The 16,649-nt window shown below is 46.8% G+C and overlaps 1 protein-coding gene across 2 annotated transcripts; it reads left to right on the forward strand.

Moving 5' to 3' along the window:
• Positions 1-3,462: 3,462 nt before the first annotated feature.
• Tmem109 (transmembrane protein 109) lies at positions 3,463-15,803 on the forward strand. Of its 2 annotated transcripts, none has more exons than XM_027406678.2 (4): positions 3,463-3,617; positions 11,403-11,644; positions 13,775-13,877; positions 14,323-15,803. In XM_027406678.2, exons 2-4 carry the CDS (start codon positions 11,411-11,413, stop codon positions 14,712-14,714), a joined length of 729 nt encoding a protein of 242 aa, XP_027262479.1. In that variant the 5' UTR covers positions 3,463-3,617; positions 11,403-11,410; the 3' UTR covers positions 14,715-15,803. The 2 variants fall into 2 exon arrangements, with proteins under 2 accessions (XP_027262479.1, XP_027262480.1); XM_027406679.2 differs by lacking the exon at positions 3,463-3,617 and adding an exon at positions 4,876-5,033.
• Positions 15,804-16,649: the final 846 nt, after the last annotated feature.

The following is a 16,649-nucleotide window of genomic DNA, read 5'->3' on the forward strand; positions in this document are numbered from 1 at the left end:
ACAGTCTGTCAGATAATAAAAGTTGTCTCTGAGGATGCTTCAGAAGTGAAATTGTGGACTGAGGACTTAGCTTAGTTAGTTAAAGGACTTACCTAGTGTGCATGAAGCTCCAGGTTCCACCTTAGCACTGAAGCAGGCATGGCAGTAAACACCCATAATCTCAGTGCTCTGGAGGGAGAAGCAGGATGAGTCATTCTCAGCTAAGCAGTTGAGTTGAGGGTAGCCTGAACTATATGAAACTCTATCTCAAAACTAAAAGAAACAACAAGAAAGGAAGGGAGGAAGGAAGGAAGGAAGGAAGGAAGGAAGGAAGGAAGGAAGGAAGGAAGGAAGGAAGGCAGTGATGGCATACACCTTTAATCCCAGCACTTGTTAGGCAGAGGCAGGTGGATCTCTGAGTTCAAGGCCAGCCTGGTCTACAGAGTGAGTTCCAAGACAGTCAGGGATACACAGTGAAACCTGGTCTTGAAAAACAAATAAAAACAAGAAAGGGGGAGAGTTAAATTGACATGCCTTCTTTCCTGTGAGGGAACCTTCCCAGGCTGATTGGAATTCCAGGCAAGGGACTCATGACAAAAGGATTTCTTTATGGGGGTGACTATCTTTAGTCCAATAGGCACTTAGACATTGCTTTCTCAGTCTGCTCCTGGTAGTCTCAGTTCAGTATGCCATTCTGGTACATTAGTTGCTGGTGTTGGTCAACTTCATGTAAGTTAGGATCATCTGGGAAGAGTGAACCTCAATTGAGAAAATGCCTTCACAAGATTGTCCCACAGGCAAATCTATGGGACATTTTATTCATTTATGATAGAAGTAGGAGGGCCTAGCCCTCTGTGGGCAGTGCCATGGGCAGGTAGTCCTGGGCTATGTAAGAGAACAGTCTGAGCAAGCCAGTAAGCAGCATTCATCTATGGCCTCTCCTGCTTAGTTCCTGCCTCCAAGTTCTTGCTTTGAGTTTCTGCCCTGACGTCCCTCAGTGACTGTGATCAGGGCATGTAAGCCAAATAAAGCCTTCCCCAAGTTGCTTTTGGTCATGGTGTTTATCATAGCAATAGAAAGCAAACTAGAACGTATGCCAAAGCACCATACTTTGGTGAGTCATTTTCCTGAATTCCAGCAAGGAAGCCAGGAGTGATAAGGTGTTATGAGTCCCTGAAAAGGGAATTTTATGCCTTGTTCTAAAGCAACAGCTTCTGCTGCTCCTCAGGAAATATGGAGGCAGATCGGCAAAAATCCCCAAAGCTTCTCTGTTTCTTGGAAGAGTCAGTAGCCATGGATGAGGACGAAGAGCAGAGGATTAGCTAAGGTAGCAGAGTTTCTGAAACTACCAGCTGAAACAGCAGACAGCCAGGATTGGATGAACTTGTTCCCTTTCCGTGGGTTGGTGGTGGCAGGGACTACAGCTCCACACTGTCACTCACAAAAGCTTGGAGAGTTCCTTTAATCTTTTAGGGAACCTGACAGGTAAAACTTGATCCTGTCGTTCTTTCTTTCCTTCTTTCTTTCTTTCTTCTTCTTTTAAATAAGTGGGGTTTCAGCATTTTTGTTTTGTTTTTTTGCTTTTGGTTTTTTTTTGGGGGGGGCAGACAGGGTTTCTCTGTGTGGACCTGGCTGTCCTGTAACTCCTTCTGTAGACCAGGCTGGCCTTGAACTCCCAGAGATCTACCTGCCTCTGCCTCCAGAGTGCTGTGATTAAAGGCTTGTGACACCACTGATCGGCTTTGATCCTTTTTTTTTTTTTTCAATCCAGAAAAGAATTTAAGTCTAGCTAGTATGAAGCAGAGTTGAGGTTTATTAAATAAATATATATATGGAACTAGATTTAAGAAAGACACCCAGGGAAAGAATAAGACATAACCAAGTGTGTATACAGGATTCTCAAGAGTCACAATTACAAAATATTCTGGTGACACTCAAGTTACATTAAAAGAATGCTAAGAATTTTTTTTTTTATATCCTTTACTCTCTTTCTGGTAAGTAAGTTTATAGGGTGGCTCCAGAAGTGACTGAGTTAGTCGTATAATCTAGTAGGGTTACATAGGTGGGGGAGGATTATGACAGGTCCTTCTTATTGTAAATGGGAGTTTCTAGTGAAGTTCCTAGAAACTTGTACGCTTACAGTTAGGAGGCGAGAAATGCCTTGAGTAATTTTTAATTGTGTTGGAATCTTGATTCTTAGCTGGTAAGGAGGCTTTAACCAAACTTCAGAGTGAGGGCCTCCTTTCCCATCCCATGTTCCCAAACATTTCCATTTTTCCATCCTACCTCAATGTTTGGCCCTATGTTAATTTCCCAAGGTACTTGCAACCTGGTAAGAACCTAGAAACACCACCACCACCCCACCATGCCTGAAATCTTTTCTATAGAGGCAAACTGAAATTGGAAGAAATTTCACAAGCAAATAGCAAGCTGCAACTATTAGAAGACTCCAGGATGAGGATTCTACCAGTACGGATTCTGGAAGGAAGACTCCGGACTGAGAGGCACAGGAAGCAACCAAAGATGTAGATGAAAATGATGAGTCTGAGAAGCATCTGATGGAGAAGCAACTGCGTGAGGTGACAGATACGGGGTGAAGAAAGAATCTGAAGGCTGATTCAAGGATAGGGTGGGGGCAGAGTTTGTTTCTGAAGAAGGAATTTTAACATTAAAGGGGGGGGGGCTGTCTTATGGCATCCTTTGATGGGGCTCAAAAACAACAGCGACAACACTGGGCAGCTGAGATGGCGCAACAATACAGGTGCTTGTTGCCAAGCCTGACAACCTGAATCCGATGGGATCCACATAGTAGGAGAGAACTGACTCCTTTCATCTCCATAGCAGTCCTGTGGTGCGCGCACCCACCCACACAAAACAAATAAATACATGTAAGTTAAACATTTAAATCTCTGTGCCTATCCCATTCACAAAGTTACCTTAGTGGTTCTAAAAAGGGCGGCGGCGGAGGGTGGGGGATTGGGGTTTCTTCCTTTCTCTACAAGTCTAAGCAAAGGTTGGAGGGGTCGGGGCGGGGGAATTGCACAACTGGAGTGAGGTTTTGCTCTCTCCCGTGGTGGATGCATTTGCCCAAGACAGTGCACCGCTAAAGTGTCCACTGAGACCTTTTGTGCCTTTTCATCACAAAAGGTTTCTCAACCCTCCAGGTGCTCTCCAGAACCCCGCTTAAGAACTACACTTCCCGCGATGCCGCAGGAGCCGCATCCATGGCTCGGGGAAATTGTGCTGCCCTAAATGCGTGGCAAACTCGGATCAGCACCGAATCCCGAACCAAACACCGACTCTACCAACGCCACAGCTTCGACAGTTTTTTTTTTTTTTTTTTTTTTCCCTTTCCTGACAAAGGCTTCGCTTCCGTTCCAGCTCCAATTTCCGACGCCATTCTTCTCTTGGAAATGCTTGGGAGGGAAGCACACACACACACACAAGCCATAATGGGGCGAGCAAAGCGCATGCGTCCACGGTGTCCTCTCGGACAGCAAAGAGGCCCGCCAGTCTCCCAGCGCAATCGCCCCGCGCATGCGCAGAGTCTAAACCAACACCCCGGGAGTTGAGGCGCGGGTTTGCTGGCGCGTTTTTCAGCGAAGTCGCACGTGAAGGATAGCGGTGGCTGGAGCAGGGTGAGTGCGGCCCGAGATCTGTGGTTTGGATGCTACTTATGGGACAGATTTGCAAAGCGGCAACAGGGCGGAGCCGCGAGGCCTGTGAGCCGGATTGGGGAGGGGTCGAACGTGGAGCGTGGGGCTCAGCCAGCCTGGAACCCGAAACCTCGTTGCTATGCAACCGGGGGCGTTGTTACTAGGTAACCCAGAAGTAAAGTGTTTCCCGGAGAAAGTGGGTTCGAGCGCTGAGGTCCAGTAGAGGGAGCAGCTGCCAGATTTGGGGGTGAAGTCAGTGCTGAGCTGTACCCTAGCCCCATGGTCCAGCCTCTTACCATCCCAGTTGGAGCCCCCGTCTGGGTACCCAGATCTCATGGGCCTTGCGACGCCACTATGAAGCGCTTGGCAGGGCATGTGTTGTTCGAAATAGCACATGCCACTGACAACCTGTCGTCGGGAGTCTGGGCCTTGGGAAGGGAGCGGCAAGGCTGCCCCTCTTTGCAGTCACCCTACCCCCAAAACAGTTGCTGGCGGCAGCTGTCAGGGGTTTAGCTCCGACCTGCCAGAACGCTGACTTCATTCTCCTTAGTGGTGACTTCTCCGCGTTTAGGATCTTCCAACTCAGCTATGCTTCTCATGTGGCTGTTGTATATTTGGATTCACTATTCAAATACGCCCCCCCCCCTCCAAGTCTATGGCTTACCCTTGTGGCTTCTTGGCGGGCTTCAGATATTCTTTTAGCAAGCATTAATTAGTCATTCTATGTTAGGTGCTGAGGTTTCCGAGAAAAGTTAATGTCAAGTTAGACTGAGTTGTTGCGAGGTTATGGCACAAATTGTGAACAGGGTGCTTGCACAAAGGATTCAACTTCTCAAAGCAACTCTTAACCCGGTTTCAACAGGGTTTACATTTGAAGAGATTGAAAGTCAGATAGGTTAGTTAAGTAACAGGTGTAAAGGTAGTGGCAGCTAGTTTGTGATAGAATTGAACCTATGTCCTTTGTACAGAGAGCTCTAAGGAGGCTTTGCTTAAAGTACACTTTTTCTCTGGGCTTCTAACCTTTTTGATTCTGCCTCAGGAATCCTGGGGCGCTTTAAAAACAAAACAAAACAAACAAACAAAAAGGCTGAGCTCCTCCCTGGGAGAGTCTGAGTGGGTTGCCTGGGTGGGGCAGACATCCTTGTTTAACAGGCTATGCAGGCAGTCTAGATGGGCAGTCCGGTGTTGAGGACCGCTGATCCACAGGACTGCTGTAAGTAGTGAAAGGACAGGTGGGGCCAGCAGAGGGCACCACGTTAGTTCCTGCTCTGGTAGTGATTTATATTGAGAAAGGAAAAAGAAGAGGAAGGAGTGCTGTCTGGGACCAGTGTGGACAGCCCCACCCTACCCTGGCTGAGCAAACCACAGCTGAACATATATCGACTTCTCATCACCAGAGTAAGTAAAAGCAGTTCCCCCAGCTGAGACTGCTCCTGCCTGAGCTGAATTGCAGCTGTCTGAATAGGAGTGGCCAGTCTCAGTGCTACGTTTGGCTGGTTCCTCTTACCTCCTTGGTGTATAACCTGTAAACTGAGCAGGTGGGCCATCTCCTGCTATAAGGGCTCCTCTTGGGAGATTTGGGTGTTTTCTGCTTTGAGCCTGATGGTGGTTGGTGGGACTGTATGTTCCCGAGGGCAGAGAGCAGGCATTACCAAGGCAGTACTGAAGTATGAGACAGACAAAAGGGCAAGCCTGAGCTTCAAGTCCCCACTTCTGCTCTAAGCAAAGTGAGGCATAAATGATAACAATAAAGATAATTAAGGCTGGTAAGACGCTCCATGGGGAAAAAGCACCTGCCCGATGGGCTTGATCCCTGAGACCCACATGGCAGAAGGAGAGAACTAACTTGCTCACTTGGTCTTTGGTGTCCACACATGCACACTTGTACATACACACTGTTGTTTTGTAACTCAGTGGTGGAGTGCTTGCTTGCCTGTGCGATAGCTCTGAGTTTGATTTCCAGGTACACACACTACACACACACACACACACACACACACACACACACACTGCCATAAGAATTAAATGAGGTAGATAATAATCACTTTGTTAATTATAAATTACTATACAAACAAAACTTTGATAACATACATATTACCACTTACTATTGAGCACCTCCTAGTTGTCTGAGTAAGCAAAAAGTTTAAGACATGCTTCCATCTTTTAGAGGACAAACTGTTTGGCTCTTAATGACCATAGCATCTTTCTGCATTAATAATTTGACGAGGAGCTCAGCACTCAGGAGGCCAAGACAGGCGGATCTCTTGAGTTTGAGGCCAGCCTGGTCTACAGAGCAAGTTCTAGGACAGCTGGGAGTACAAAGAGAAACCCTGTCTCAAAAAAACAAAAACAAAAACCAATAATAATTCAGTGAAGGCTGGCATGTATCTCGATTAGTAGAGTGTTTGCCTTTATGCACAAAGACCTGGGTTCAATCTCTAGTGCAACAAATGTGTGGCACACACTTGTAAATTCAATACTTGGGGAGGTAGAAGCAAAAGGATCAGAAGTTCAAAGTCACCCTCAGATGCGTAAGGAGTTCAGGCCAGCACTGGCTACATTACACCCTGGCTTAACAACAAAATTGTAAAGGTTTTGCTGTTTTGTTTTTTTAAGATTTATTTATTATGTGTACAGTGTTCTGCCTGTGTGTATGCCTGCAGGCCAGAAGAGGGCACCAACTCTCATTGCAGATAGTTGAGCCACCCTGTGGTTGCTGGGAATTGAACTCCAGACCTTTGGAAGAGCAGGCAGTGCTCTTAACCGCTGAGCCATCTCTCCAGCCCCCCCCCCCTTTTTTTTCTGGGACTAAAGGCGTGTGCCACCAAATGCCTGACAAAAAAACTGTGAAGTTCTTAAGAAGCATGAGGAAGCACAATGGTGGTGAATAAGATTCATATTGCCTGGGTTTCTCTCAAAAAAGAAAAAGAAAAACAAAAAAGAAAAGAAAGATGGAAAGGAACTGGTAAAGAAAGCAGCTTGTCACTTGTGCTCAATACCTCTCAACAACCAGTGTTCTCCAGAACCCTGTAAGGGACATTTTCTAGAACAGTTCAGGTCACCTGGCAGAACAGTGCTGGCCTCACTGTGGAGGATTTATTTCAGGGTCCTCCAGACTGGGGCAGATGGCTACTTCAAGTTGAAGCTGGCACAGAAAACATAGCAGGCTGCCATGGGAGTTGCAGCTCACATCACCCTGACCTTCTAGCAGGGAAGAGGCGACACCTGACTCCTCTGTTGGAGGTCCTTGGATATAGGATCCAACCCAAGATAGCAACCCTGCTCTTTAAGGCCCCATCATGACCCAGATAACTCAGGAACTAGCCCATGTTTCCCATGTCTCCCACCAGTGGCAGGTGGGAGCCATCTGGCTCTTGATTTGTGCCAAAGAGTAGAAGGCATTCCCAGCCTAAGGTTCTTCCACTTGAACTATGTGTTTTGCAACTCCACTTGACCTTACAGGCCTCTGGAGGGGTGTTGGGCAGCTGTTTCTGGGCCAGAAGTTACCCCAAATGTAGTATTTTTAGAAGTCTTTTTTTGGAGCCTTCTCTGCCCAAATGGGAACATCTTCTTTTCCCTCCCTGCTATCCAGATGGCTCTAGGTTTGTGGCCAACTCTCCCAATACCCTGGCAACCACAAACACTTCAAAACCTGGCCTCTCCTCCACCTTAGAGGCTTGCCTGGGCCTTTACTCATCAGCCCTGAATCACAGAAACTCTGGAACTGCAGGGACCTTTTTTGAGCCTGAGGGAGAACAGGATTTGCTAGAGCCTTTGACATTTCTCCAGCAGCGTGGCAAAAAAAGAAGGTGCTGCAAACATTCTTCTTGCCTGCTCCTCACCTGCTTCAATAAGTTGATACTTGCTGGATCTTAGCTCATCCATGGCATCCTGTTATGAATGAGATCAGAGCAGAAAGCACAAAGTGCTTGGGTAAATTTTCACCGTATTTTCCTGAGATGGTTGGTAGATGCCAAGTGCGTTTTAGCTTATGGATAATCTATTATATGGCTTTATCAATAACTTCAAAATTGAACACAGCACAACAGAGTGGTTATGGACAAAGGAGTGCTCGATAGACGCACTTGAATTCACAGCCAGGTTTTCCCACATACTGCCTATTCTTCCTGGATTTCATCATCAGGGGTAACAATGCCTACCTGGGTAAGTACCTAGGAGGTTGAGATTAGTGCAGTGCCTGCTTTTTGTTCATGATAATCTTTCCTTCTGGGCTGTTCCTTAACCCCTTGCTTATTTTGGCAGGAAGTTGAGGTCATTTTGTGTCAATGGTGTGATATAACACACACATACCAGCACTTTGCACGAACGCTCCCCCTCAAACACACACACAAACACACATACACACACACACACACACACACACACACACCAGAAGTTTGATTTTCATCTGTCTTTTCTGGTCCAGAGCTCACATATCCCTTGTAATTTAATATATGGGATGATACCTTTTTTTAAATCATTAGCTGTTTGACCTGACTTTCTGCAATGTCTTGAAAAAGCTCCCTAGCTAACCACAGAATTGGCGGGGAAAATTGCCAGGGGACCAGCCATGTCTTAAAGAGTTGGTGCCTCTGAGGAGGAGAGTGGCTAATGATTGAATTGATCCCAGTGGCCCCAGATTTGGTTTATCATACTTATATAATGAAACTTCTAGGGGAATCCAGAAAAGACAGGGTTTGTAGCGCTTCCAGATTACTAAACATATAGAGAGGCCTCTGAGTGTGGTACACTGGGTAGGGCATGGAATCTCTGTACTCCTTCCCCCATCTCTTGTGCTGCCATCTTTACAGCTGGTGTACATCAATATCCTTTATAATAAACATTTGCAATTATTCAGCCAGTGAACCTAAGTGTTTCCCTGTACCAGGCTTTTTTTTTTTTTTTTTTTTTTTTTTTTTTTTTTTTTTTTGGTGTGTGTGTGGGGGCACCAACCAGGTCACAAATCATGACACAGACTTATTAGTTATGAATGCTCAACCTTATTTTATGCTTGTCCCGCTAACTCTTATAAATTAAATTATCCTGTTTGTCTTCCACTACCTTTTGCCTCAGGGCTTTTTACCTTTCTTTCTTCTGTATATCTTACTTTCACTGCTTCTCCATATGTGTCTGGCAGCTGCCTGCTTTCTGGCTCCAGTGTGTCCCTTGTTCTCTCCTTCTTCCTCTCCTGAGCCTAGATTTCTCCTCCTACATATTCTCTGCTGCCAGCCCCGCCTATCCCTTTTCTGTCTAGTTATTGAATGTTCAGCTTTCATTAGACCGATCGGGTGCCTTAGTCAGGCAAGATGCAACAGCAGCACATCTTTTCATAATTAAGCAAGTGCAGCATAAACAAAGGCAACACATCTTTGCCTAGTTAAAGTAATTTCTACATTTCCCGGAACTCTTGACTCTCATTAGCCCATTATCTGAACCCGATAAAGGGGTTGTAGGAACCTTGACTTATATCCAAACAGAGAACAGATAAAATAAGCTGGGACTTGGTGACTGGAATCTGAGGTTGTGAACACAGGTCCTGCCTCTCATTGCTTGAAAGCAAATACTCAGGAGAGAGTTGGTGGGGAGGACATCAGATTCATTCAGGGCCTATTGACCTCAAATCTCCATCTTATAGAGTGCAGATACATAAAAGGGTTTTGTAGAGAGTAAATTTGGAGTGGTGGGGGTGGTGCATGCTGAGTGGGGTCTTCTCATCCAAGGCATGCAGCTCCCTCTTTTTTTCCTTCTGGCCAGAACATCATGATAGATCTTGACTTCAACCTCCTGGGGCTAGTTCCTATAGTTCTTAGAGAGACATTACTTGTCTGTAAATTAGACTTCATAGCCATTTATTTACATGTTTCTTATTAGTTGAAGCACAGAATTAAAGAACAAGGAAGGATATTATACATCCTGACGTAATCCAAAAGTCACCAGAAGTTATGGATTCTTTAAATATAAACATTATTTAGCAGTTATCTACCTACCTGTTTTAGGGTTTGAACCCAAGGCCATGCACATACTAGGCAAGCCATCTGTCTATCATTGAGCTACCTGTCCCCGGCAACAGCTAACATTTTAATCATTATGGTACAGCTTCTCTTCATATGTTAGTAATATATCAGTGGGCAAAAGAACAGGAAACAATCTTGAAAAGGAGAACCCACCAAAGAGCGGGCACATTATATAGCTGTGTTAAACCACATGATTGGTCATGGGAATCAATTCAATCATTAGCCACCATTCTTCCCCAGAGGTTAAAGATGAAAGTCTTATCCCTCTAAAGGCGTGGCTGGTCCCGCTGGCAATTACCCCTCCAATCCTAAGTTATCTGGGGAGATCTCTAAAAATGGTCTTATTAACATAAACTGTATGTTGAAAAGGGCTGTCTTTCACCCTTCATCCTCTGAAGATGTTGCAGGAAGCTGGCTAAAAGGCTGTTTACTTTGACAAAAGGTATCTTTTCTGTTCTTTCCTTATATTAAATTATATAAGATGTGAGCTCTAAGCCAGGAAGGATAGATGAAAACCAAACTGCTGTTCTCCCTCCCTCTCTCCCTCTCTCTCTCCCTCCCTCTCTCTCTCTCTCTCTCTCTCTCTCTCTCTCTCTCTCTCGCTCTCTCTCTCTCTCTCTCTCTCTCTCTCTGTGTGTGTGTGTGTGTGTGTGTGTGTGTGTGTGTGTACACACTATCATAGCCATTGACACAGAATGACCTCAACTTCTCACTCCCAAACAGGCAAAGGGATATGACTCTGCCTCCAGGTAGGTAGTGTCAAAACCAAGTTGAATTAGAAGATGTCCAGTGCACAGTGGATTGCTTGTTTGCTGGGGATGAGAACAGAAAAAACAAAACAACAAAAAAACCTCACACAAATAAACACAAATCTTACGTGGACTGTTAAGTGATAGTATAGGAGAAACAGAGTTTAGCCTTTCTCTATATTCTTAGAATGGTTCTCAACTTTGAATAGTCCAAACATTGAGGAACTCATGTCCAAGACCAGGTCACAGAGAGACAATGCCATCAGAACCAGTGTTCTTGGACACAGACATTGGCACTTTGTGCCACTTTCAGGTGATGTCACTGAACAGTCCTGTTTGAGATCCACTGAACACTCTGACCCCCAGCAAGGGTAGGATTTGGAAGAAGAGGCTTGGCTTGAAATCCTTCTAAACCCAGTGACCTTGCACAAGTGCTCATCTGCAGACTGTTTCTTAATGTCTATGCCCACAGGGGCGAGGGACAAAAAATACCTTGCATAACAACCCTGCTGAGATACTGTTGCAAATGCAGTCATTCTTGTATGCTCTGTTAACCAAGTGTTTTATTTTACATTGGTAATGTACAGTGGTAATCCTACTTACGAGCTATTTTTAAGTTACTTTTTTTCTATCGGCTTTGTCTTCAGTACATTATAAGCTTCTTGGGAGGAAGCATTTAGAGACTTGTAATTCGCTCACGTCCATGGTGCCTAAGACCCACGTGGAGACAGGCCTTCAGATTTTAGGCCTGCAGGAATAGACTGCATTGAGATCTTGCCTATCTTGAGGAAGCTGTGAATCAGATAATTGTGCCAGTTTAGATCGAAAGTCCTGCTTCATCTTTTTTTTTTTTTTTTCTTTCAGCACACAGCTCCTTTTAGGTTTGACTGGGATGCTTGCTATGGACCAGGGATGGGGTAGGGAATGGCAGATCAGCTGGGAGATTAAAAGTATCCATCAGGTCTGGATCACCACTTGTTTACCTTGTGGCCCTCTCTTGACAGACACAAACATGGCAGGCTCACATGGCAGTCCATCATGGAGCAGGCATCTGTTCAAAGCTGTCCTAGTGGTCCTCGTGTTCGTCCTCCTCTTCCACTCATCGTCATCATCCCAGTCCTATCGAGACCCACCTGGCCAACAGAAGAGGGAGGCCTCAGCTGATCTTTTGACCCAGATTGGCCGATCTCTGAAGGAGACGCTGGATACCTGGCTGGGGCCAGAGACCATGCATGTGATTTCAGAGGTAAAGAAGGTGCTGTAGTGTTGTAGAATATTATTTTAAGGTGTGTTTATGCTCTGGAACATTTGTATAATGATGCAAAGATGTTTTTGATTAAATAAAATTCACCTGCTGTCAGGAGGATGGGTCAGCAACTAGACAGGAAGTTGTAGGGAGGAGCCAGGTGGACAAGGGTTTATAAAGAGGGGGCGAGAAAATGCACAAGGACTTCTCCAGGGACTCAAGGAGGTGAACTAGGTGAGCTGCTTGCTATTCAGCCTCTCTGGGAAGCAGAATTCTACCTCAATCTTTGAATCTTGAGTTCTTTATCGGGGGCAGAGATTTAAATAAGTTTTCTTAGTAGCTTTGAAAGAGTTGGTGCATGCGGACACAGAATTCCCTCAGACTTCGGGCTCTTGCATCTTAAACGCTGCTGATAGCAGAAGAGTTACAGTTGCTTTATAGGATAGCTGAAGCTTAAAAGGCAATAACTAAAAACAAAAACAAAACCACTGTAGTGGCTGTGTGCATAAACAAATGAAGAGACATTGTTAACGCCACCTTACCTTTGCCACCACAACCTGTTTGTCCTAGTCCACACTGTGGAGAGCTCCACCTTCCACAAATACAGCCTGGCAGTCCTGCTGCTTGCTTGCTGGCTGATTGCCTGGTTTTTACCTTCTGGCCTTTTAGCACCACCCTATCTTTTTCCAGTTTTTGTCCATTTTGCCAGAAAGGCTGCAAAATAACCTACTCTTACAAACGCAGGTTAGTGGGTCCCCAAGGAGTCTTTGATCTGATCTGAGTCAGACCTAGCATCTTTTTTTTTTTTTTTTTTTTTTAAGCAGGCAGTGCTTTTTTTTTTTTTTAAGATTTATTTATTATTATGTATACAGAGTTCTGCACAACAGAAGACAGCACCAGATCTGGATGGTTGTGAGCCACCATGTGGTTGCTGGGAATTGAACTCAGGACCTCTGGAAGAGCAGCCAGTGCTTTTCACCTCTGAGCCATCTCTCTAGCCCCGAGACCTAGCATCTTAAATTGGCAGTGTACAGAGAGCTGAGTTTAAGTCCTCATCTGTAAAAGCGAAATGGGGCTCATGAAGAGTCTATGGAAGGCTTGGTTCTTCCACCCAGTGCCTTTTCTAGTGTGGTGTCCCTTCTGATATGATAGTTCATACCAAAGTGCCCAGACAGTGGTTTATAAAATCCACAATATAGGGCCGGGGAAATGCCAGTGGGTCAAGTGCTTACTATGCAAGTATGCAGATAAGAGTTTCAGTCTCTAGAACATGTGAAGACTGGGCATGCTGTGAATGTCTGTAACCTTCCGCAATGGGAAAGTGGGGTGGGCAGAAACAGGCAGACACCAGGAGCTTGCTGGTTGGCCAGCCAGGCTAGCAGAAACTAGAGCTCCAGGTTTAGTAAGAATCCTGTCTCAGAAAATAGAGAGGCTGCTCAGGATTTAAGAACACTTGTTGCTCTTGCAGAGGATTAGAGTTTGGTTTCAACGACCCTCAGGTGGTTCACAACTGACTGTAACTCCAGCTTCAGGGAATCCAACACTCTCTTCTGGCTTCTTTGATCACATCCCTACCCCCTCCCATACACACACATATTCATAAACAAACACACATGAATATGTAAATAAAAATAAAATCTTTAAAAATCCAGTGGAGAATTGAGGAAGGCATCCTGATGTCAGCCTGCAGTCTCCCTGTGGGTCTTCGAGGGCACACATGCAGACACACAAACAAATCCACAATGCAGTGCAGTTGATTGACTCCTTTTCTCACATGTCCCAGCTCTGCATGGACATTCTTTCACACTCCTTCCTGATTCCCTAGGAGGCTTGGAGGCCTCCAGTTCCTTAGAGTGCCTAACATGGGATATGGTGATTCCCCCTTTCACACAAAAGTGCACCTCCTGCCACCTCCAGAACATCTCAGCTGAGCAACTGAAGTCTGTCTCAGGTGTTCTGGATCCTGGGTCAGGAAGGAGACATGACAGAAGGGCCCCCTCATCAGACTCAGAGTCTGGGGACTTTTGACCCAAGCCCAAGTCAGAGATCTCCCTGCAGGTAGTCTGGAGGCGGTGAGGACCAGGCAGGAGGAGAAGAGCCTCATTCATAATGGATTTGTCTCTTTCACAGACCCTGTTACAGGTGATGTGGGCCATCTCATCAGCCATCTCTGTGGCCTGCTTTGCCCTGTCTGGGATTGCTGCCCAGTTGTTGAGTGCCCTGGGGCTAGATGGTGAGTGGCAGAGAATTAGATAGCCAGGCTGTGTCTGACCTTGCTGTTGGTGGGAGTTTATCTGTGTGGGGCTAGACATTCCCCCAGCTGTTTGCAGCTATCACCAGAGAAGTACAGTGGAAGGGGAGGCTAGAGATTCTTCCTCTGTCCCAGCAGTTTACTTGTATTGAACATTGTACAAAGGTGTAGTATTTCCTCTCTGGTTAACCAAAGCCCTGGAAGGCAGATAACTGTCCTCATATAATAAATAAAACTCCATCTCCACAAGAGAAGTAGTCTTCCAAGAGTCCCACGGCCAGGAGCCTGGGATTCAAATCGGTTTCCCAAGTGTGTAACAGTGGGCTGTGCTTTTGCAAGGCTGTTGTTCCTTCTGTTTCATCATTTCTTGCCCCTCTTTGCCCTCATCACACCTCTAGATTGCTGACTCTGTCCTTTTCCTTTTCAGGTGAAAATCTCACCCAGTCCTTGAAGCTCAGCCCCAGCCAAGTCCAGACCCTTCTACTGTGGGGAGCAGCAGCACTGGTCATCTACTGGCTGCTGTCCTTGCTCCTAGGCTTGGTCTTGGCCTTGCTAGGACGGATCCTGGGGGGTCTGAAGCTTGTCCTCTTTGTGGCTGGTTTTGTGGGCCTGGTGAGGTCTGTGCCTGACCCCTCCACCCGGGCCTTGATGCTCCTGGCCTTGCTGACTCTCTATGCCTTGCTGAGCCGGCTCACTGGCTCCAGGGGCTCGGGGACACACCTGGAAGCTAAGGTGAGAGGGCTGGAGCGCCAAATAGAAGAGCTTCGAGGGAGGCAGAGGCGAGCGACCAAGGCACCCCGGAGTATGGAGGAAGAATGACAGGGATATCCCACAGTGACACCCTCATCATACCAAAGAGCTGAGCTGCTTCTGGGTCTCATGGCCCTCCTTGCAGCCCCTTGCCCTTGCCTTGCCTGTGTCCAAACCCTTCACCCCTTTACCCCTGCACTAGTCCCTAGCTGAGAGAAGAGAACCTGCCTTCTGCAGGTGCTCAGTCAAGGGATGGCTCCCTGCCCCTTTTCTGCTCCCAGCCTGCATCCCCCAGGGCAGGTTGGAGGGGCCTCGGCTCCAGCTTCTGCTCTCAGCCAGTACCACTGCCACTGATCTCCATGATGATTAACCTGCTGCTGCCTGGCTTCCTTACAAAAGGCCTTTCCAGGCTGAAGCTACCATTTCACCACACTCCAGCTCTCTTCTTCCTACTCAGACTCCCATCACACCACCATCCCAAGTCCCTCAAGACCCTTGCTGCCTTCCTTATTGCACAGCAGTGGGAAGGGACAGGAGAGGCTAGACTCGAGGATAAGTGAGAAACAGGGCCCTTGGAGGCCTGCACATCTGGGTTCTGTTACAAGTGCCTTAATGGGAGTCAATAGCACCCTCCAGTTGCCCTTTGCCACACTGAATGTAGGAAAGTGTGCTATGGCTACTTTGTGTTCAGAAAGAGTAGTCCCTTGCAGAATCCCAACTCTCCTGCAGCCAAAGCAAAGGCTAGCTCTCCTGCAGCTGGGGCCCTGTGGGAGACTGTCAAATGTCCTTTGGGGATTTCAGGGACCTTGAAAAAGGCAGGAGGACCCAATGTCTATTTCTCCTCCTGTCCACTCTGCCATCCCAGCAGCTGGGAAGAGCATGGCCTGGCCCTGATCTATTCTATGGGGCCCAGGGGGAGCCTGCCACTAACCCTCTCCACCAGGGCACTTGTTCAGTCTTGGCCTTGGCCTGTAAAGCCTTCCTGGAGGAAGGTGTCCTGTGCCAGGTCCAACACAAGATGTGAAAAATAAATGCCCATTCTGACTGATAAGGTTTGATGTGGAATCATGGTTGCAGTGATATATATATATTTGTATCAGCGCTTGGTTGGTTTTAAATAAAGTGCACGCTATTTTATTATCTTCTGAATAAAATGTATTCAAAGTCTCTCCTTTCAGACTCTCTTCTCTAGCAGGAAGCTGCTGGAAGGAAGGGAGGCTCAGGAAGGCAGGCTGTATCTGATTCCCCTCCCTCCAGGACCTTGGAGGGAGGCATGCACACTCTTGTAAAACTTGCAGATCTGGCAGCAGTGTGGGGGAATTGAAGGTGCTCCTTCCCTTGGGTGCCCTGTTGGCCTGGGGAGCCAACGAAGACTGACTTTCCCTCCCAGACTCAGGAATTTACCGCACCAAGGTTTTCACTGTGGCTCCAGGTGGTTCTGCTGTTTTGTAGACGGCCCAGGCATGTCTGTGCTTCTTTTTCCTTTTTAGGTTGCCATGGAGATACCAGCTCTTCTGGATCTCTCCCAACACTACCTGGGGGCAAAGCTGGGCGGGACCCAAAGTCAGGTCTCCCTCAGAAGGGTTGACCAGCCTGTACCCTTCACCCTTTGGGTTTCTCCCTTGGGTGGGGCTAGACGGGGAAACAAGCTGTCTCCACACAGCTGCCCAGAGTTGTCAGCCTGCCTGGTTTGGCCTGTCCATGTCTGCGTCCCCTCCCCGCCCCCGAGCACAGCTCTTTTCCCCTATGTCCCCGAATTCTAACTCTGATTCTAAAGAGAGATGCTTTTACATCTGAGATGCTTGTGAGGAGGGCATGAGGCAAAGGAAACGTTTCTTTTGGTTTTTGTTTTTTTCTTGATCATCAGCTTCCAAGAGAAATCCCAGAAGAACCTCAGCTTGTGCCTCCTGGCAGAGGCCATCAATCTGCACAGTCTCCAGGGGAGACTTCTTCTCGACTTTAGGCGCGGGGGCGCTCTGGGTTTGGGATCCGAAGGGCACTAGG

This window comes from Cricetulus griseus, chromosome 3, assembly GCF_003668045.3.
Source record: "Cricetulus griseus strain 17A/GY chromosome 3, alternate assembly CriGri-PICRH-1.0, whole genome shotgun sequence".
Taxonomy (NCBI): domain Eukaryota; kingdom Metazoa; phylum Chordata; class Mammalia; order Rodentia; family Cricetidae; genus Cricetulus; species Cricetulus griseus.

Bases quoted from the DNA above. Each gene is read 5' to 3' on its own strand.
- Tmem109 (XM_027406678.2), top strand. From the start codon at position 11,411: ATGGCAGGCTCACATGGCAGTCCATCATGGAGCAGGCATCTGTTCAAA. The intron at 11,645-13,774 runs GTAAAGAAGGTG...TCTCTTTCACAG, and splicing joins CCATGCATGTGATTTCAGAG to ACCCTGTTACAGGTGATGTG. The intron at 13,878-14,322 runs GTGAGTGGCAGA...TTTCCTTTTCAG, and splicing joins GAGTGCCCTGGGGCTAGATG to GTGAAAATCTCACCCAGTCC.